This window comes from Coenobita brevimanus, chromosome 8 (genome assembly GCF_032717465.1).
Source record: "Coenobita brevimanus isolate Jiangsu-jjx chromosome 8, ASM3271746v2, whole genome shotgun sequence".
NCBI lineage: Eukaryota > Metazoa > Arthropoda > Malacostraca > Decapoda > Coenobitidae > Coenobita > Coenobita brevimanus.
In genome coordinates, this window is record NC_136961.1 from 6,251,542 (window position 1) to 6,274,733 (window position 23,192).

Genomic DNA, 23,192 nt, shown 5'->3' on the forward strand with positions numbered 1-23,192 from the left:
GTGATTCCCACTTTGGAGAGGCTTCTAGTTTGTCACAAAAAGGGAATTAAAATAATATCCATATTTAGTTATAACGCATTCCTCTAGTTTTCTAGATTATAAATTACATGAAATGTGTTTATAATGGCCAAAGGAAGAGGTGTGCTTCCTGTAAGCAATTGATAGCCAGTGGCGATCAGTGCATGACAACCATCGAATTCCAGGTTGCCTTGAAAATTGATATTGCAGCACAGGGACTTAACACAACTTCCTACTTCAGTGGTAAAGGGAGAACTGGAGTAGGGATTGTGACTCCACCGACCACGTGACTTTGGTTAATCAAAGGCAGTTATTTAATTGGCTTGTTGGATCTGAATAGTTCAAGTGACTGCCAGATCTTTGGTGTTCACATGAACACATTATGCTACCATGTCACAACTTAGCATCTTAAGTGCCCAGTCACCCATACAGGTAGGAAAATTTTGAACTTCTACACGATGTTACTCATTGCATGAAATAGGCTACAAATTCACCCAGTTCATGATATTGGCCACTTCACAAACAGGAAGTAGTACTCTCAAGGTGGATGGAAAGCTGATGGCAGGAAGAGCTGGAGCTCCCGTTTCATCAGCCCTCGGGACTAGGTCCCGACCATCCCTATTTGCTGAACTTTTTCAGTATCTTAGTAACACAGAGAGTAGGCCAGCATACTCTCCAGTACAAGCTTCTCTAACTATCAACACCAAACTACATGCACAGTACACACCACACTTCCTTTTCAAAATTAAAAAAAAAAAAAAATGGCGTCGAATAACATAGCCCCCCAGGGGGGGGGGGACCATAAATGCCCCCACATTCTGCCCCTCTCCCGGTGATGACTCAAGATGCCTGGAACCACTGTCTGACTCTCTTCTTCTTCATTTCTGAAACATTCGTGGCCTTTCCTCTAACTTTCGCTCTGTTGAGCACCACCTTTCCTTCTCTAAACCTCACCTTCTTTTTCTAACTGAGACTCAGCTGTCTGAGGCAACTGACAGCAGACCCTTTTCTGTATCCTCCTACTTTCTCTATACTCATTTCAAAGCCGAAGGTGGCTGCTATGTATATATACGAAACAACTTATCTTGCTCTCGTGTTTCTGAACTCGATTCTTCTGAATTCTCTACACTCTGGTTTCGGCTTTCATGTCATTCTCTGGCTAAACATATCTATGCTGTTTACTTATCTCCTAATTCTACTGACTATCAAAAATTCTTTGACTATCTTACTTCTACGATGGAACACATTCTATCCATTTTTCCTTTCTCTCAAATCTCCATTCTAGGAGACTTCAATGTTCACCACCATCTTTGGCTCTCCTTTCCTTTCACTGATCCACCTGGTGAACAAGCCTGCATCTTTTCTATCCTTAATGACCTACAGCAGCTTGTACAGCACCCTACCCGTATCCCTAACCGCCTTGGAGAGAGCTCCAACATTCTTCACCTGTTCCCTACAAGTAATCCTTCTGCTTACACTGTTAATCTTTTCTCTCTATTGGGCTCCTCTGATCACAACCTTATCACCTGAAAATGTCCTATCGCTCTAGTACGGCCTGCGGACCCTCCAAAGAAATGTCGTCTGTGGCACTTTGAAGCTGTGGATTGGGATGCCCTCAGGCAGCACTTCTTTGATTTTCCCTGGAATGATTATTGCTTCCATGGCTGGGAGCCATCTGGGTGTGCCTTGCATATTACGGAGGTTATTCTCTCGGGCATGGAAGCATACATTCCTTCCTCATATCCTTTGACTAATGCACGAAAGCCTTGGTTTAATCACGCTTGTTCTAATGCTTTCTGCAACAAGTAGAGGGCCAATAAAAGGTACCAGAGCCAACCCACCCCTGAATCACATCTTTTATACACATCTGTCCAGAATCGTGCTAAGTCTGTTCTTCGCACTGCTAAAAATAATTTCATCCGCACTAAATGCTCTCAGCTCCCTAACTCTAATTGTTCGCACTCCTTCTGGCACCTTGCCAAAAACCTTTCTAACAACTTTACCTCATCATCCTTCCCCCCTCTTTTCTACTCTAATGGCTCTGTAGCTATTTCTTCTACTGATAAAGCAGATTTCTTCGCTCAGACTTTCTCCTCCAATTTCACCTTAGACGATTCCGGTGCTGTTCCTCCATCACTTCCCCCCTCTGACTTCCTCATGGCTGACATTAAAATTTCTTCAGCTGATGTATTTCCTGCCATCACAGGCCTCAATACTAATAAGGCATATAGGCCTGATGGAATCCCTCCTGTTGTTCTCAAGAACTGTGCTTCTGTGCTTACACCCTGCCTAGGCAAACTCTTTTGCCTTTCTCTGTCAACTTGTACCTTTCCTTCTTGCTGGAAGTTTGCTCTCATTCAGCCAGTCCCAAAGAAGGGTGACCATTCCCAACCCTCTAACTATCGTCCAATTGCTTTAACATCCTGTAACTCAAAAGTTTTCGAGTCTGTTCTTAATAGAAATTTTTAAAGCATCTTTCTTATCACAACCTTCTTTCTGATCGTCAGTATTGGTTCCGTCAGAGACGATCCATCAGTGATCTTCTCACCTACCTTTCAGACTCCTGGTCATCCTCCTTTCGCGTATTTGGTGAAAGCTTTGCCATTGCACTTGACATCTCAAAGGCTTTCGATCGAGTCTGGCATAAATCTTTAAGTTCCAAACTGCCCACTTACGGTTTCTATCCTTCTATCTGTGCCTTCATCTCTAGCTTCCTTTCTGGTTGTTCTATAGCTGCTGTTGTAGACGGCATCGTTCTTCTCCTAGATCGATTAACAGTGTTCCTCAGGACTCTGTCCTATCACCAACTCTCTTCCTTTTATTCATCAATGACCTTCTAAGATGTACATCTAACCCTATCCACTCATAAGCTGATGACTCCTCCCTTCACCTTTCCATTCGATTCCCGCAACGTCCATCTCAGCAATTACTTCAACAAACAAGGGATGAGGCTATGGCACACCTGATGTCTGACTTGGCTCGTATCTCTAACTGGGGTAAAAATAATCTGGTTGTTTTTAATGCATCAAAGACTCAGTTTTTGCACCTATCAACCCGACAAAATCTTCCACAGGTATACACACTAATGTTTAATAATATTCAACTTAATCCTGCATCATCCTTGAACATACTTGGGGTTTCATTTACTCGGGACTTATCTTGGAAAGATCATATTACATCTCTTGTAAAATCTGCTTCCAAGAGATTGGGTGTGCTGAGCCGACTCTGTTCCTTCTTTACCCCTGCACAACTGTTAACTCTATACAGGGGTTTTATCCGCCCCTGCGTGGAGTACAACTCCCATGTGTGGGGAGGCTCCCCGCATACAGCTCTTCTCAATAGGGTGGAGTCAAAGGCTTTTCACCTCATTAACTCTCCTCCTCTTACTGGATTCCTTTTTCCTCTGTCTCTTCACTGCACTGTTGCATCTTTATCTCTTTTTTTATCGCTACTTCAATGGTCACTGCTCCTCTCAACTGTCTGCTTGCATTCCTCTACCTCTACGACGGGCGCGTAGCACCCGTCTAGCAGCAAAGTCTCATCCTTTTTCTGTCCAACTCTCTAATGCAAGAGCTAACCGTTACTCCCAGACCTTCATTTATGCAACAGGTCAACTCTGGAACTGTCTCCCTTTGTCTGTATATCCTGCTTCCTATGATCTCCAGTCTTTCAAACGCAGTGTGTCCAGGCATCTCGAAATGATCGGATCTTGAATTTGGCTCTCTCTTGTATTTTGTTTTTCTTTTGGAAGGAACAGTTTTGTGGGCTCGTGGCCTTTGGTTCCTTCTTCCTCACATAAAAAAATATATAATATACATACATATATATATATATATATATATATATATATATATATATATATATATATATATATATATATATATATATATATATATCGTCCCGTGCCGAGAGGTTTCTGACTTTGAAGGTCAAATTAAAGGCAATTGCACTTAAGCAAGTAAACCTTATTTTACTTACAAAATCTCTACGCAGTGCATCACAGAATCAGGTTCTTTTATATAATAAACTTGTGCACAGCGTGACACTTCGATTCTGATTTGAATAATTTTCAAACCTACCAAAATAAGATCAGTTAGATACTTCAGCCAGTAGAGTACTAAATGGGAACAGTTACAGTACCAGGCTGCTATGTGTATTTTAAATACAAATTCATAATATATGGCCTAATGTCTTGAGGCACTTCTTACGCTATATCACTAAACTAGGAAAGTGAACTGGAGGAGGCTGGGGTTGAGACGGAAGTAGTGTTCTACGTCTAAGTAACCCTTATGCATCCCAGGCATCACGCCTCTTCCTCCTCCATTGGCTTAACACTAGGATAATATATTTTCCCAATAATCCCTTCAAGATGATGGACACACGAGGTCATTCAGCTGGGATTGGCAGGTGTATTCTCTGGGGGTGGATCTCATCACCTGAGTTAGGCTTCACCTCCTTTTTCTCCCTGTAACTCAATGTAGATTGGCCTTTATTATTTATGATAAGCCGTGCTACATACTGGGTTTCAGTTCATTCAACACTGATGGAAACCTGAGACAGGGCCAGCCGGAATGGGACAACGTCTCACGGTCACTTCACATGATTAAAATTCCCGAATAGTGGTCTGAGCTGCAGCATTAGCACAAAATAGACTTCATGCAGTCAGCCCCTAACTATATTGGTCAGGACAGCGGCCAGCATCACCTCCCTTCCTGAAGAAAGAAATTTAAGCAGGGGAATTTCTGTACATCTCCCAGGGTTACATCGTAGACAAACACTTCTTTCTCCTTTGATACGATGGACGTCTAGGACATACTGTTAGCGGAATTCAGCCCAGCGAGTTAACCACTGGTTCTTATCTCTAAATGTTACTAAGAATTTCAAGAGGTAGTGTTCAGTACCTGCACTAATAGGAGTTGAGACTGAACCACTGACCCGGCTCCAGAAATGGACACAGCAAAGACCAGGGTTGAAAGACACCATCCGCAGCCAGAGACTGAGGAGGGGCGAGACTCTTCTGACACCGTCTCCATGGCCAAGGATGCGACGACCGGCTCCTCGGTCAGGGAGGAGGTCATTGAGTCCTCTCCTCCTCCGGCAGTGGAGGCCCAACCCATGTCACCCTTCCATCATGGACCACAAGGATAGGTTAGACGTATCCTCCTACCGACACTTCCCGACCCTCAATGCCCACATCTGGTTGTACCAGCTCGGAGCCACAATCTACTCCAACCTCAACGATCTGCTCTGGGCTGCTGACCTGAGTGAGGTGTTTCCACCCGTGTTGTTTGTCAGGAAAGAGGAGGTGCATTTAGCCAGTCTCAGAGCATTCTACCACTCCCTCCACACTTGGTCCCCTAGACTGGCTGTCGCATGCGGTGCGGGATTTCTTTTTTTCTTTCCATTGTGCTGGTTAATTATTTGGCCTAATACCCCTCATTGCGGGTGACGGCCATTAATAAAATAAAAAACAGCCTACACTGGGATATACTGCAGGAGAAGTATTAGTGAAAGGAGTTCCATTTCAACAGTACAGTATTTCATCTGATCAACATTATTATTTTTGCTAAACTAACAAACAGGTATTTCAGTTCCATGATCATTATTATGTAAGAGGACTGCACCGGCATCAACACCACTTGCATGAACAGCTAATTTAAAAGGTTTATAGCATATTGGGGCTTGAAGCACAGGCTGAGCAGACAGAATCGCCTTAACTTTTGAAAATGCCTCTTCACATTATTCCTTCCAATCATATCTGACTAATTTTATTGACAAATCTGTAAGGGGAGCTACAACATCAGAGAAATTTAAAACACACCTCCGATAGTAACCCACCATACCTTTGAATCTCTTCAATTCCTTTATGTTCCTGGGTTGCCTTAAGCTAACAATGGCCTCAACTTTGGCATTAGGTGGGCTTACTTTACCCAGTCCTACCATGAAACCCTAGTACTGAACCTGGACCTTTACAAAACCACACTTCGCTGAGTTGATTACTAAGTCAGCAAATGTCAGTCTTTGCAGCAAGGCATCTAGCTGGATTAGGTGTCCCTCCCAGGAGTTTATGAAAATAACCAAATCATGCTTATACAGTATGTGTCACATCCCTTGGTCGTTTTTGACACTGATGGTCAGATAAAAGCCAGTGACACTTAAACAAATAAATCTAACGTTATTTACAAAATCTTAAGAGTACATCACAAACTTATGTTCTTTTATAAAATAAACAGATGCACAGGGGAACACTTCTAACCTAATTACCATAACTTGCAAACCTACTCAAAATATCAGTCAGACACCTCAGCCAATGGAGTACTAAATGGGAACAGTTACTGTACAAGGCTGCTATGTACAAGTTAAATACAAATTCTTATCTTACTACTCAATGTCTTGGATTACTTCTTACACAATATCACCAAACTAAGAGTCATTTCGAAGAGGCTTGAGTTGAGAGAGAAGCAGTGCTCCACCTCTAAGTCACTCTTGATATATTCCAATAGCCTTGCCCCTTTTTACTACACAGGCCTGTCCAGCACCAGGATAATATCTTATCGCATTAGTCTCTTCGAGATGGTGGTCACTCAAGGTTGTTCAGTTGGGATTCGTTGGTGCATTCTCAGGGAGCAGATCTCATCACTTGGGTTCGGCTCAACCTCCGATCTCTCCATGCAACTCAGTGTTTTTAGCCCTTGTCATTGCTAATACAACTTGCCCGACACTGGTTCGTACCTAGGTCAGCACTGATTGAAATTTTAGACATTGGTAGCCGAGACAGGGCGACACCGCACCGTCACTTCACACAGTTCAGTTATAACCCCAGATTAGAGGTAGGGGTAATGGCCAGTAACAATATATATATATATATATATATATATATATATATATATATATATATATATATATATATATATATATATATATATATATATATATATATATATATGACTATCTACTATACAAGGAGTATCAGCTTCTGTGATGTGGTGATTCCCATTAGACACTACGGTAACCTCTCGATTCACAGCATGGAATAGAGACGAACTGTTCAACCAAGGGGTGGTACTGTCCAAGGCGGCAGTTCTGTTGGCTCTGCTTTTCCCCCTTCAACAAAGCATTGCTTTACTGAACACGATGAATTCCAGCTGGTGTGGAATAGTACAAGCGCATCAAGAAGAAACACATCATAACGGTAACTACTAACGATAAATTCATATTTTGGCAGATGTTGAAGAAGAAACCCATGAGGCAGGACTTTTTGGGATTCCACATCCGGGTAAGCTGGTGGAGTTTTGAGGCAGGGCAGCTGCTAAATAAAACCCTTTATGTATCCCACGTTCTGAATTCGAAGACCTAGGTTTTGCTGTCGATGTTCTTTGTTGATGGTGCAACTACAGAGAGTCTAATTACTAGTCACTTGGGAACAATGGTGTGGTGTGAGCAAGGTCGTAGATAGCCGTTCTGTACGAGTATACCACTTTTGTACCTCACGCTAAGTTTGAATTTCCGAAGATAATCGCCATTCTTTTTTTTTTTTTCTCTTTGCTATAACTTGCCTTAACCTGTCTCAACCTAACATTCCCTAACTGATTAAGCCAGCTGAGTAACAAACTAACCTTAACCTGTTCCTATGAAAACAAACATAGCCTAACCTAGATTCTCCTGGATAAGATAAAATGTTACACATAATATAAATGAGCAGCCTGGTCAGAAGAGCTGCTGGAGAAGTACAAAAAGATGATCCAGTGCTGCAAAGAGAAAACAAGTAACATTTTGATTTCAGGTATAAACAACAGAATCACAGAAGGGAACATTTTTTTTTTTCAGCAATGGCTTTAGTTTATACTGTATCTAAATAAATTTTTGGTGGGCGGGGGTAGGGGGTACAGGAAAGGTCAGAAGTTGTTCATGTATGGAAATATTTATACTAGTAGCGAGCATAATTCTTAAACGATGGTCATCTTATGAACTCATTGGCCTTGTTTGTGATGGCCGTCTGCAGATCATACTTTCAGAAAAAAGAAAAAAGGACGTGAGACGAACATATGAGGCAGTTTAGGAATCATGAACTCTTCTCAAAATGACACAAGTAAAGAAAATTCTGCACATCAAAGAGGTTCAAATGTCATAGCTTTTTCCATAGTGTGCATATTCTGTGAAACCATTTTTCTGATTTACAGGTTCATGTTCTTGTCAAAATCTATGTTATAGGTGTAAATGGCAAAGCATAATCATGGCTGAATAACAAAGAGACGTTGGTCTACTAAGGTATGATATTAACAGCAATGAAACCTTTGACAAAATGTGGGAGGCATACTGTTATTTGTGAAAGCGAGACTCCATCCAGTTGCAATTTCAAAGTAATTTATTGAAAATATTGCAAGTAAAGGTATCTACCTCCAGCCTATAAAAGAATTCTGTAGTAAAATGACACTTGGGTTAATTCATTGGCCACTGGCACAGTTCTGCTACAATGGTAATAAAACCCACAATCAATCTGCAGAAATCTGTTTTACCAAATTATTGTGCAAACTTATTTGATTGCCAATTTCCAGTTCTCAATTGGAAAGAAACTCTGTCCTCGCATATAACGAATGTTCATTGCATGAGCCTGTAAGCCATCCAAGTTTTGGCCACAGCAGAGAATTTTTTGGATGATTGATACTGCATGATTATAGTGGGGACTGGCTAGTGTTGGCTAGGAGGAAGATTGAAAGTCCTCAGGAGTTCGTCTAGCTACGACTGAAGTTGAAACTCTGGGATTTTTAATATTCCAAGGCATCTAAACCTTACTTTGTCGTTGGCAGACTATGGAATTAGGTGAACGAGTAGTAGGTGCGTTACTAACCGATTTCAAGTGCACTATCATCCTCAATTATTTTGTGTTGATCTGATGTTAACCAAATCTAATTACGAAGTAATGGGTCACCCATGGGCTTAACCTATTGATTGGAGAACAGTAATTCATATGACAATATTCTCATTCAATTTAAGCCAACTTTTGATGGATGGGTTGAGAGTATGGCACCAACGCAGAAGTCGGTTTTGAGAATAATCAGTCAAAAGTTAGTCACGCATATAAGTGATTAAAATTTTATCAAAATTCCCTTTAAACATTATGATATTATTTATAATATGGTATGAGAATATTCTTAAAAGATCTTTTACCTTCTCGTATATTAGCATTAATAGCCAAGACTGACAAATGTTTTCAACCTGATGCAATTATTCGTGATTTTTTTTTTTTTTTTTCAGACAAACTAATCTTCATGTCAGTCAAAGGTTCTTTGGCACACGTTTACCGGAGGTGGTGATAAATAATGCTACATGAATTATGAAGCACACATCAGATATGAGAAGGGAGATACTGCAGAACGTTTGAGACGGAAATGTTAGTCAAGAAAAGCAGGATATACTGCTAGGAGGGACAGTAGGCAAAATTTTGCTCTTAGCAATACTTTTTTGCTCGCTTGAACTGAACCATGCCTGTAGTGACCTGATTTTTTAAAACTGTACCCTTCCTCTGTTGACTTGATCGTACTGAACTGTACCCTACCTGTAATGACCTAATTTCATTGAAGTGTAAATGCCAGTAGTTACCTGACCTGACCTAACTTAACTGCAGCCTACCTGTAGTGACCTGACCTAACTGACCTGTACCCTGCCTGTACCTAACTTGATTGGACTGTACCTTGCATTTTGTAACCTAACCTGACTGATCTGTAACCTGCCTGTATTGATCTGATGTGACCTGGCTAAACTGCACTTGGTCTTACCTTGCGTGATCTACCGTACCCTCAGGTTGGATGTAGTGCCGGTGGTCTATGGTCTGGGAAACTACTCGGTACATGCACCCCCTCACTCCTACATCGATGCCCTCAGCTTCCCAAGCGCCAAGAGCCTCGCAGACTACCTGCTTTACCTCAACACCAACGACACTGCATATAATGAGTACTTCAGGTGAGTCGTGGCCCTGTCCCTGTCCCTGTCTCTGTTCCTGTCACTTAACACTACCGACACTGCCCATAATGAGTACTTTAGGTTACTGGTGGTCCTGTTCCTGTCCTTATTCCTGTCCCTCTCCTTTAACAACAAAGACACTGCTCATGATTAGTACTTTATGTGAGTCGTCGCCTTATCCCTGTCCGTTACCCTGTCCCTGTTCCTCAATGCCAACGACACTGTTTAAAATGAGTACTTCAAGAGAGTGGTAGTTCGTGTCCTTACCTTGTCCTTGTCCCTTACTTCAAGAGAGTGGTAGTTCGTGTCCTTACCCTGTCCTTGTCCCTTATAAACAACGATTTTGTTTATAATGAGTACTTTAGGTGACTCGTGGACTTTCCCCTGCCCCTATCTCTGTTCCTTTCCCTTAACATCAGTGACATTGTATGACTGCTTTAGGTGAATCGTGGTCCTGCCCCAGTCTCTGTCCTTTAACACCAACGATACTCCTTATAATCAGATTAACAAAACAAGAGACCAACATGGTGAAACACACACAATAGCACTTGATATTTCAAATGCATTTGACAGAGTATGGCACCGGGTCTAAGATGTCACACTATGGCCTTGCATCACTGGTTCCTTTAATTTCTTCTTACCTTCATAATAGAACAATACGGGTCATGGTAAATGGAATTTATTCCTAGTTTCATTCCATAAATGCTGGAGTACCTCAGGGATCAGTTTTGGCCCCAGCCCTCTTTATCATTTATATAAATGACCTCCTATCTGTCACTCATAACCTAATACACTTTAATCCTGATGACTCAACACTTCATAGTTTTTTCACACTTAGTACCTCCTTTACACAATCTGATATTATAAATTCCCCCCAAAACACAGCAGTTTCTCTGAACCAGGGCCTCTCTAAAATTAATCAACTACAATTGATATCCTAGGTGTCACGCTGAACACAAACCTAAGCTGGACAGTTTATGTTAAATCCCTCGCTAAAAATGTTTCCAAAAAAATGGGACTTCTGTACAAAGTTCGTGAATTCTTCACTGATGAGCAGTTGGTAACAATTTGCAGAAGTCATGTTCGAGGGATGTCTGTAGAGCAAGGAAGAGTGGCTGTGCGTGACAGAAATAAATGGAGAGAAATTGTGAATGAATAAATGATGACGCAGCCCTGAGGGGATATTCTCCTGCATTTGGTATGATCAGCTAATCAGGTCAGGTGCGAGTAAGGGGATGGGTCTATTGTGATGTGGCAGGGGTAAACCAGCTCTGCTGTTGGGCCCTGCTGCGGATGTCACTGATTACACTGTGCAGTTGACCCTCGTGATGTCTGATGCGGTGAGGATCTGTCCCTTCTGCCCTTTGGGGCTAAGATGCGAATGAATGTGTTTGAATGGATGAGTAAATGGGGAGTGTGTTGTCCTGTCTCGGCTACCTCCCTTTCCTTGGGGGAAGCAACCTAGGTATATAGATAGATGTTCGTTCTCAGATCGAATACTGTTCGCAATTGTGGAGTGGATATGGAGCGGTTGTATTGAGGCATTTGGACAAAACTGAAAATAAATCCATCAGATTAATCAATAATCCTGCCATTATGCAGGATCTTCCTCCATTATCAGTACGTAGAGATGTTGCAGCTTTAACATTGTTTTGCCGATATTTTTACCGTAAGTGCTCTGACGAACATGCTTCAATTGTGCCTCCCCTTCACATTTTCTCCTGAAATACTCGGGCAGCTGGGAACGCCCATGAACTCACACTCTCTCTCCCGCAATGCAGAACCTCCGCTTATCAAAATTCATATATCCACAGAACTACTACTCTCTGGAATTCATTTCCATGGAGTTCCTTCCCACAAACATTTAATCCACTTTTATTTAAATGCAGTTGTTATAGATATTTTATGAATGGAGGATGCCTTTCGGTACATGGACTTTTTATTTTTATTTCCTTTGTTTTTCCTTCCTCCATTCATTGCCTTAAAAAAAAAAAAAAAAAAAAAAATGAATCGCGCCCCTGCCCCTGTTCCCATCCCTGTCCCCGTCACAAAACAACAACGACACTGTCTATTATGACAACTTCAGGTGAGTCGTGCTCCTGCTCCTGTCCCCATGTCTGTTCCTATTCCTTAACATCAGTGACACTACCTATAATTAGTACTTAGGGTACTAATGGGGGGCGGTCACACTTGGAGGGTGTCCCTGTGGGTTTGTGGGGCTTATGGTTTGCCTCTTTTATTTTACCTGATTTATAGCAAAAAATTGCACAGGAAAAGTTACGAACCTGTGGATATGAAATTACTCAGTGAGTTCAGAGTGGCATTAAGGAATATGGCTAGTTTCAAGGGTAGAACAGAGGAAATAGTGGAGACGATGAGCAGGAGGAGGATGGATGTTGAATACGTACAGGAAGTCAGGTACTGGTGGGTCAAGTAGAATGATTGCCAGGAGAGACTGCAGCTATTACAGCATTGAAAATATTGTTCGGTAAACTCATGTTCTCAGTTATATCAGCGTATGATCAACAGGTTGGTTTGAATGATGCAGGAAACGATAGCTTCAGGAATGGATATATGTGTGGCTGATGGTATCGGGGTTAGTGAGATAGCAGTTTTGGTAGGCACATGAATGGCCATGTGGGTAACACAGCTGAACGATATGAAGGGGTCCGTGGAGGATGAGAGTGTGACACGAGGAATGTGGTAGGGGAAAGGATACACAAATTTAGGGAGGCAATGAATAAGATTGTGTGCAATATGTATTTTTGGAAAAAGAGTGAGCATGTTATTACGCACTAGTCTTGAGGAAATAGTAGTCAGATTCACTATTTCCTGATCAAGAGGGCAGATAGGAGGTCGGTGAAGGAATAACTTATAGGGAGCAAAGAGTGTGTGCAGAACATAGATTACAGATATGTGGCATGGTGTAATAGTAGTAGTAGTAGTTCCCTAGGCAGTCTGGCCGAACAGCCCCGACTCCCTAAGGAAGGCCACGGCCGATACATGATGTTTAAGGAGCAGGTCGTGAAGAAGACCTATGCAACCAGGCGAAAAATATGGGGGATGAAAAATCAAGCAGTAAGGGATGCCTCCTACTGCGAGATGAGTAGAGTGGTTACTGAAGAGGGAGCTGTTGACAGAAGTATTCATGAACAGTACAGAGCTGTCACGAACAATCTCTTGAGAGTAACTGATTCAGTATGTGCAAGGACAAGAGATCCTCCAAGACATAAGGTAACATGGTGGTGGGATGAGGGTGTAGAGGCTGCAGTTATGGAGGGAAAAAAAAAAAAAACTTTTCCGGGAATGAAAAAGAGGTAATAAGAAAGAGGAATACTTGCGTGTCAAGCATAAGGCTAGAATGGAGGAATACAGAACAAAATCTGAGTCTCAGAGACTTTTACTGGATAGTCTAAAGAGCGTTGAAAGGAAGAATATGGCATTTAAGGTGGGTAATGAGATGAAAAGGAAGAACAGCGATTTCATAGGTGATGATGGAAAGGCAGTGGTGGACGTTGAGGATACTAAGGACGCTTGGAGAAAGCATTATAACCGGTTACTGAATGATGAGTTTGACCGAAACAGGGAAGGTTTCCAGTCAGCGGATCCAGTGTTCGGGCCATGGGCTTTGATTGATGCTACTGTGATCATGGCAATAGGCAGAGTGCAGCTGGAGAAGGCAGCGGGTGCGTCTGGGCTGACTACTGAAGTGTTGAAGGTCTAAGGAGATACAGGACTGGGTTTAGTTAATGATTTGATTATGAGAGTATTGTCCCAGATGACTAACTGAAGAGTGTAATTGTATAATTATTTGAAAAAGACGAAAGGTGATGCCCTGGAGGAAGGAAATTATAGAGGCATAAAACTTGTGGGCCAGATCATGAAGGTAATGGAGAGATTCCTAGGAAATATGGTAAGGGAAAGAGTGAATACTGATGAGATGCAGATTGAGTTTATGCCAGGCAAAGAAACCACTGTCCGACAGCTTCAGGAACAACATATAGGAAAGGAAAGGTAGGTGCACTTTTTTTTTTTTTTTTAGAAGGCTTTTGACAGCACTAGGGAAGAAGTGAAGTGGGCAATGGGAAAGTTTGGAATCAAGGAGTGGCTGGTTAGAGTGGTTATGGCCATGTTTGCGGGTGCTCACACCCAGGTGGGAGTGAATGGAGATTTGAGTAATCCAGTTTTCCGTGAATGTTGATGTGCATCTGGGGTTAGTCTAGAGTCCCTTATTGTTTGTCATTCTGCATGAAACATTCTTCAGAAATGGACTCCCATGGGACAAGTAGGAGATATCGTATGCTGATGAATTGATGTTGATTGTAGAGAATGAAAGAGCGGTGGAGAAAAGATTTAGGAAATGGAGAGACGCAGTGGGGTTCATGGGTTTGAGAGTAAATGAGAATAAAACAAAAGTACTGATATCTAAGGTTGGTGGCGGCACTGTCAAAGGAGAAGGAATGTGGTCATGTGCAATTTGCCACAAGGGAGTGGGAAGTAACTCCAGCTTGTGCCCTGTGTATGATAAGTGGATACATAAGAGATGTAGCGGTATTACAGGTAGACTGCGAGATATTCGTGGTTTCGTGTGTGTGGTGTGTTGAGGATCTACAGACTGTTAGGCGTGAAATAATTGATCTTGCTGTTGAGTGTTTTGAGTGTGTGAAAGAGTTATTTGAAGAACATGTTTTGTGCAGGAGGCGTGACTAGGGTAAGGAGTGATGGGAAGTTCAGTGATCTGTTGTCTCTCCTGACACTGAGAGGGCTTTCCCTCTGTGCTAAGGGATCCTTCTAATCGGCATGTGTTAGGAGTATAATGCTGTATGATAGTGCGACCTGGCAATAAAGGAAGAGAATATTTGTATACTCAAATGCACAGAAATAACAATGATTAGATGGACTGTAGTGCGACTTAACTGCGAGGCCTGGCGGGAATTGCGACTGTAGAGTTGAAAGGAAGGATGGGACTGGGGTGTATTGGTGTTGTGATGAGGAGGGGTAGACTGAGATATTTCAGTCAGCTGGGAGGATAGAGGATGACAATTGGGTGCGGAAGGCAAGAAGCGTGAATGTCGGGGTAGGGTTGCGAGAGACAGACTTAAGAAGACCTAGGACAAGGTCACAGAGTGTGACCTCAGGGATATGGGACTGAATAGGGAGGCTGTCAGCGATCAAGCAGCATGGAGTGCCTCCATTAGGTGTCTGAGGCCGATGCATGAAAGCATGGTGTCGATTTTAAAAAACAATACGAAAAAACAATACAACAATATCCAAGATATGGAACTATGTATGGTTGAAAAGAATTTGAATAAAGTTAAGGTAATGTTCTCAAAAGAAGGATATGGAGGATGCAGGGGAGGGAACGACGATACTTACGCAATATCAACACTCACATACACGACCAAGAAGGATGCACCATTAACCATAAGGTCCAGTCTGTCATTAAACCCGTATGGTAAAATATCTACAGTATACAGTTTTTCTATATGTATTCTCCTTTGTAACCAAAAGAACACAAAAAATTATTACCTTACTTACTAATACAGGGAGCTCGCCTGCAGGCTAGACTGTTGATTGGCTGCAATGATGGTGGGGGGAAAAGGAGGGACAGGAGGACTCCAGGACGCTGGTGCTCCAGTGCCCGAGTGTGGAGCGTATCTTTATTTGATTGCATATCTTAGAGTGTGGAAACCCATTACGTATGTGGCCAGAGCGATAGTTTGGGGGCAAAGGAACATGCTGGTGGCCATGACTTAAGACAGTATTTTTGCTGATACTCCCTTTCTACACTAAGGTCCTCATAAAATACCTTATATATATATATATATATATATATATATATATATATATATATATATATATATATATCTATATATATATATATTCACACGGTACACACACACACACACATATCATCATCATCATCATCATCATCATCCGGACCTCCTTTCCCACCCTAGGGCAGAGTGAGGAGTAGCAATGTCCAGACAGCCCAAATTTGCGCAGTCCAATGGGCCACGCTTCCATTCACTCATCACTGAAGCCCCTGGAATCCTGGCTCTATCGGATACGCAAAAAACATTCACCACGTTCTGTAGCTTCACATAATCGTATCCGACAGAGTCAATCCAGCCGCTGCCATGTTAAAAAGGGGTGCCAAAATCCCTGATCATGCACTTCTCACAACATTCATCCAGCCAGCTCGATCTCCTTTCAGTTCCATGGCCTCACCGACCTCGAAACCTCTCTTCCTCACACATTCATCCACCATATCTCTCCACCTTCTCCTTGGCCTACCTTGCCTCCTCCCTCCTTCGAATTCGCTTAGATATACCTTTTTCACCACTCTAAAGTTATCCATTCTCTCCACATGACCATACCATCTCAGTACACTCTCTTCGATTCTGGTGTCTACCGACTTCCTCACTCCGCATCTTTCACGAATCACATTATTTCGTATCCTATCCACCCTCTGTACTCCATATACATTCCTCAGCAGTCTCATCTCCACTGCTCTCACTCTTGACTTTTCATTTTCATGCCACACCATAGTCTCACATCCATATGTTAAAGTTGCCACTAACACTCCTGCATGTAATCCTCGTCCAGTCGCAACACTCAAGCCTCTGTTTCTTATCAAGGCCTCCATTGCACCAGCTACTTTCCTTTCTTGTGTCACTCTACTTTCAACTTCTTTTGCACATTTTTGCCTCTTTTCTATCACTGTACCCAGGTATTTGAACTCACTCATCAATTCCAGTCGCTCTCCATTCACTGCTACATCGCACTGGGAGTCCTCTTCTCTCTAAATAACCATCAATTTACTCTTTTCTACATTTACTCTCAAAGCACGACGCTTACAGACATCAGCAAAACTCTGCACTGTATATCTATCTATCTATCTATCTATATATACAATATACCCACCCACCCACCCACCCACACACACACACACACCAAGTAAGACATCTGCAGGCGATCTTGGACATCGCAACTATCAAAGCAGTAACCAAATGAATGTGGTAAAAATGTAAGGTTGACGTGTGAATTAGAAAATAATGGAAGAGTATCATTTTTAGACATAAAAATTGCTAAAAGTAATGAAGGACTAGTAACAGGGCTACATAGAAAATCAGCTTTTACAGATCAAGGCTTCAATTGGTACAGTTTTTGTCCGATGATGTACAAAATTAATTCCATTAGAACTTTACTGAATAGGTCATACAATGTTTCTTCGAATTTTATAACTTTGCATGAACAATTTCTTAAACTTAGGGATTATTTTCTGAACAATAATTATCAGATACACATATATGATAAGTATTTAGAGTCTTTTGCTTTATACTAAACTAAAAAGTAAATCTGTATGTTGTGAGGTGAAAAAATTTGTTAAATATGTTGAAATGCCTTTCTATGGAAAAATCAGTTATCAGTTTCGCAATCTGGTACTTAAAGAATTAAAAAACAGTTTTCCGTCTGTAAGTTTCAGGATTAAACTTACTAATGACTTTAAGATAAAGAATTTTTTCAGTCACAAAGATAGAGTGCCTACACCTCTGTGTTCGGATGTTGTTTACAAATTTATATGTCCTAGTTGTAAGGCTGTGTATATTGGATGAACAAGTCGTTCATTCAGAATTGGAATATCTGAACATAGAGGAAAGAGCTACAGAACAGGACAATTTTTGCATCAGATGGCATTTTCAGCTATTAGAGAGCATTCATTAACCCACGACCACCTTTTCTCTTGCAATGATTTTCAGGCAGTAACTAAATTCAGTAATTCAGCTGATGCTTTACTAGGAGAAAAATTACTAATAGAAAAGTATAGACCTGAAATTAATGTAGCTAATAGTACTTAATGGATTCTCTGTTCGAACCTATAGGTGGTTTTGGTTTGTTTGCGTCAGTTTCGGGGCTTTAAGTTTAGTGTTCGAACAGACAAGTGTTGTTTAAGTTGGTGGTTTCAGTAGGTTACTTTGGGTCTTCCCTGAGGGGTTCGTGGAATTTCTTTTTGAGCTTTTACACGGAGAGGAGGGTTGATTTTACTTCCTTTTATTTACTTTTGTTTTAATAAAGTCCTGGCTTCTTTTCATCAAGTCTGTGCTGACTGTATGGGATTATTGTGATACCTAATGATGGCCTGAGGTGGGCCGAAAATTCGAATTATGTTAAAAGTATTTGCCACATTCATTTTGTTATATATATATATATATATATATATATATATATATATATATATATATATATATATATATATATATATATATATATATATATATATAATGATGTGTTATTTTGTGCGGTGTGAGTGTTTGTGCTTTGTGTTGCCAAAAGGTATGATTTTACTATCTTTTTTTTTTTAAATCATAACTCCTTTTTATGGTAATTCAAAATTTACATATTTCTAATTGTCACTAAGCCTGAATGAACAGAAGGCAATGACTGATTATGTGAGTGTGGGTGATAGAATGTGAAAGTTTGTAATAGACGCAGGAGCATATAGAGGTTGAGGGGAGTGGACTCTCTGACCACCACTTGGTGGTGATAAGAATCATGGTCCAATTGAAATGGAGGAATAGAAGAAGGGAAGGACAGGAGGAAGTAGTTCATACAAGAGGGTTGTAAAGGGTTCATGAGGATGGAAAAATGGCAGAATATATGAGAGAACTGAAGGAGCGATTGGGTAGGCATGATTTGGAGCAGATGGGGAACGTGGAAGGTGTGTGCAAGATATCCACAGAAGAAATCTGTGCAGCATTAGAGGTGATGTACAGGGTGAAGAGAAGACGAAAGGGGGGTGCAAGGAACAGCGTCGTGGAATGAAGAGGTGAGACAGGCTGTGGGACAAGAGAAGAAAGGATAGAGTGAGTGGATGAGAAACAGGGGTGTGGAGGAAGTTGAGAGAAGGAAGACAGTGTTGTATGTAGAGAGGAAGAGAGAGGTAAAAAGATTAGCAAGAGAGAATAAGAAGAGAGCAGATGAGGAATTTTTAAAGAATCTGAATGTAAAGTGGAGGGAATGTAAGAAAGTGTTCTGGAAAGAGGTAATGAGATTTAGACAGGGTGTTAAAAGGGTTAGTTGGGGAGCGAAAGATAAAATGGTAGATTGCTGGTGGATAAGGAAGAAAAAGTGAGCAGATGGAGAGAACACTTTAAGGATTTAACCCGCCACATGCTGGCTCTGGGTCACCCCAGTGCCGGCCATTTTTTGACCTTTTTTTGGGGGGCTAAAATGATAGATTTTGATGTGGAAACAACGAATATCGCCATTAAAATGCTCACCGAGGCTCGGAAATGAGTTTTATTTAGTCCTGCATACTCGTGTACAGGTATAGCAGCTCTCTCACGCTCACCACGTACGTGAGAGAAAGCCGTTTTCTATGTAAGGTATACTCAGGTAGTTATGCTAGGAAGGTATAGCAATGTTCAGCACACTTTTCTGTTCACTTATTACTTCAGCATCTATCACAATTTGCGTGTCTTTTTCACTGTGAATGCATTATCTTACACTTTTTTTTTTTTTTTTTTAATGTGTCCGACTCTGGGCAAAGGCTCAGGGCCTATTTCTTGGGGGCAGTTGCCTATCCCAAGGCCCAGTAGTTCTCCTACACCTCCACATGTCACCACTTCGGCGCTAACACCCACCGTCCATATTGAATACATGCTAGGGCTGTCTCATACAGGACTGGTGTATTGGTATTGGCGGGGGTACTTTTACGACATGTCGGCAGGTTATCTGGTAGATCAGGAAAGTCTGCTTTTAGGAAATTCAAATCCTTAAACTGTTCCCTGCCCCAGCCGAGATTCGATCCTGAGTCCATTAGGACTGCAAGCTGCCTCTCTACCGATTCAGCCAGGTACAACCTGACTTTATTACGTACAGTCCTGGCATTTACAAGAAGGTATTTACAACTTGACTTCACTATATAGTCCTTACACTTACAAGAAAATATTTACAACTTACACTTACATGAATATATTTACAAAATGCCTTCACTATGTAGAGCACTGGGTGAGGTACACAGGCAGAGTGAGGCAGAGCGAGCGTGGGGAGGGGGAGCGAGTGAGTGTATAGCCTTGACAGCCTGGGAGAGGGTAGAGGAACAGTTACCTTACATGCCTGCCAATTTTTACCTGCGAATCTTGAAAAATGCAGTCACAGTGAAGTTTTTTATTTTGGACCGTTTTAGAACGGCACTGGCACTGGCTACGGCATTATGTCATACCGCTTCAAAACGGCACTGGCATGCAGCGGGTTAATGAACATAGAGAATGGAAGTAATGGGAGTATAAGTGGCTTGGGAATGCCTGGGAGAAGGAGGGATATGAGAAAACAGGAAGAAATCAGTAGGATGGAAGTTGTGAAAATAATGAAACAAGTCAAAATGGGGAAAGCCCCAGGAAGTGATGGAGTGTGTGGAGAAATGCTGAAGCATGGGGGAGAGATAGTAGTACAATGGTTGTGGAAAATGTGCAGATTGGCCTGAAAGGAAGGTAAAGTCCAGGAGGATTGGAAGTCAGATATAATTATTCCCCTGAACAATGGAAAAGGGGAAAAAGAAGTGTGTGGGAATCACAAGGGAATTTGTCTTCTTAGTCTATCTATCTATCTATTGCCAGACGCCTCAATCCCGTTTGGGGTGGCCACAAACAAATCGCCTCCAAGTCGCCCTGTCCCCCGCCATTTCACTGCCCTGCTCCCAACTCACACCCCCCTGTCTCATATACCTCTCCACCCCATCCCTCCATCTCATCCTCGGCCTCCTCCTCCCTCTTCTCCCCTCCACCTCACTCACATACACTCTCTTCGTCAGTCTTTCACCCTCCATCCTCTCCACATGGCCAAACCACCTCAGTGTGTTCCTCATAACGCTTCCTATCACATCCACATCCACACCACAAGGCTTCTTTATATCCACATTCGTCAGCGTGTCTCTCCATGTGACTCCACAGGCTTCTCTTAAATAACTCATTTCCACTGCTCTCACTCTTGACTTGTGTCCTTCCAACAACGTCCAAGCTTCACTTCCATACGTTAGAGTTGGTTTCACAATACTGTCATGTAGTAACTTTTTCACTTCCATGCTCACTTCCCTGTTTCTTATCACTGCTTTCAAAGAACCAGCAACCTTTCTTCCCTGCTGTACCCTTTCAAGCACTTCACCCTCCAAACCTCCATCCTTACTCATCACACTACCCAAGTACTTAAACGTACTCATATTTTCCAATTCCTCACCATCCAACCTCGCTGGACATTCACTGACTTCACCTCTCTCAAAGACCATCACTTTACTCTTCCCTACATTCACCTTTAGATTCCGTTTCTTACGCACTCTTCCAAACTCATCCACCAAGCCTTGCAGCTCCCCTTCGTCTTCACTCAACAACACAGTATCATATGCAAACAACAGTACAGGGAGTTTCCAAACACTATCCTCTCTCACCAGGGCCACTCCAACATCCACTACCCTACCTTGTACCTCTTGTATTACCCCATCCATGTACAGATTGAACAACCATGGAGAAATGACACATTCCTGTATCAACCCAACTTTCAAAGAGAAAAATTCACTTAGTTCATCATCCATATGCACTGCAGCCTTCGCATCATCATACATACTCTTCACGCATTCAAAAACTTCCCATCTACTCCATATATTCTTAACACTTTCCACAATCCTTGTCTATCCACCCTGTCATACGCTTTCTCCAAATCCATGAAAACCACATACAACTTCTTTCCCTTCTCTAGAAACTTTTCCACTAAAGATCTAAGAATGAATATCTGATCTACACAACCTCTTCCCTTCCTAAAGTGTCCCTGTTCTTCTCCAACTAATTTCTTTGTTCTTTCTCTAACTCTGTCAATAAGTATCCTACCATACACTTTTCCTATTATACTAAGAAGATACATGCCCCTATGATTACCACACACTTCTTTTACCCTTTTTCCTTTGTACAAGGGAGTAATTATACTTGACTTCCAATCCTCCGGGACTCTACCTTCCTCCCAGACCAATCTGCACATCTTCCACATCCATTCTACTACTACCTCTCCCCCATGCTTCAGCATTTCACCACACACTCCATCAATTCCTGGGGCTTTCCCCGATTTAACTTTCTTTATTGCTTCCACAACTTCTATCCTACTGATTTCTTTCTCTTTTCTCACCTCCCTCCTTCTCCCAGCCATTCCCCAGCCACTTATACTCGCATTACTTCCATCCTCTATGTTCAACAATTCCTTAAAGTGTTCTCTCCATCTGCTCACTTTTTCTCCCTTCTCCACTAGTAATCTACCATTTTTATCTTTCACTCCCATGTTAACTTCACTTCCACCATGTCTTACTCTTTTCACCTCTTTCCAGAACATTTTCTTACAGTCCATCCACTTTACACTTAAATTCCTTCCAAATTCCTCATCCACTCTCTTCTTACTCTCTCTTACTAATCTTTTCACCTCTCTCTTTCTTTCTACATACAACTCTCTCTTCCGCCTCTCAACTTCTTCCACGCCCCTATTTCTCATCCATTCATTGTATGCTTTCTTCTTTTGTGCCACAGCCTGTCTCACCTCTTCAGTCCACCACGCTGTTCCTTGCACACCCCTCCGTCTTCTCTTCCTTCCACACACCACATCACATGCTGCACATATTTCTTCTGTAAATATCTTACACACACCTTCCATGTCTCCCATCTGCTCCAATTCATATTTGCCCAATCGTTCCTCCACTTCTCTCTTATACTCTGCCTTTTTCTCATCCTCTTGTAACCTTTCCACTCTCCTTGCAACTACTCCTTCCTCTCGTCTTTCCCTTCTTCTATTCCTCCATCTTACTTGAATCCTAATTCTGGCCACCACCAAGTAGTGGTCAGAAAGTCCACTCCCCCAACCTCTATAAGCTCTTGCATTCATTACACATCTTTGCATCCTTTCATCCACACACACATAATCAATCACTGCCTTCCTTTCGTTCAGTTCACCACCCACCCTTCTCATCACTCGCCATGTATACCTGTGGATCATTTTATGCCTGAAGAGGGTATTGGCTATCACCAACCCCCTCCCAGCACAAATGTCCACTAACGCACTCCCATTCTCATCTATCTCAGCAGTCACACCCCACTCACCAACCCTTCCATCCACCTTCACATTCCTAACTTTACTATTCATATCACTGATCAAAAACACTCTCATTTCTTCCAAACTTT

The 23,192-nt window shown here is 41.9% G+C and overlaps 1 protein-coding gene across 1 annotated transcript in view; it reads left to right on the forward strand.

Annotated features, from left to right (window-relative positions):
- LOC145406333 (alpha-(1,3)-fucosyltransferase C-like) overlaps window positions 1–23,192 on the forward strand; it is a 250,582-nt gene that overhangs the window by 204,962 nt on the left and 22,428 nt on the right. Inside the window, exon 8 of the mRNA XM_080277497.1 lies at window positions 9,820–9,978. Coding sequence (XP_080133623.1) covers window positions 9,820–9,978 — 159 coding nt within the window. The remainder of the gene's footprint in view (window positions 1–9,819; window positions 9,979–23,192) is intronic.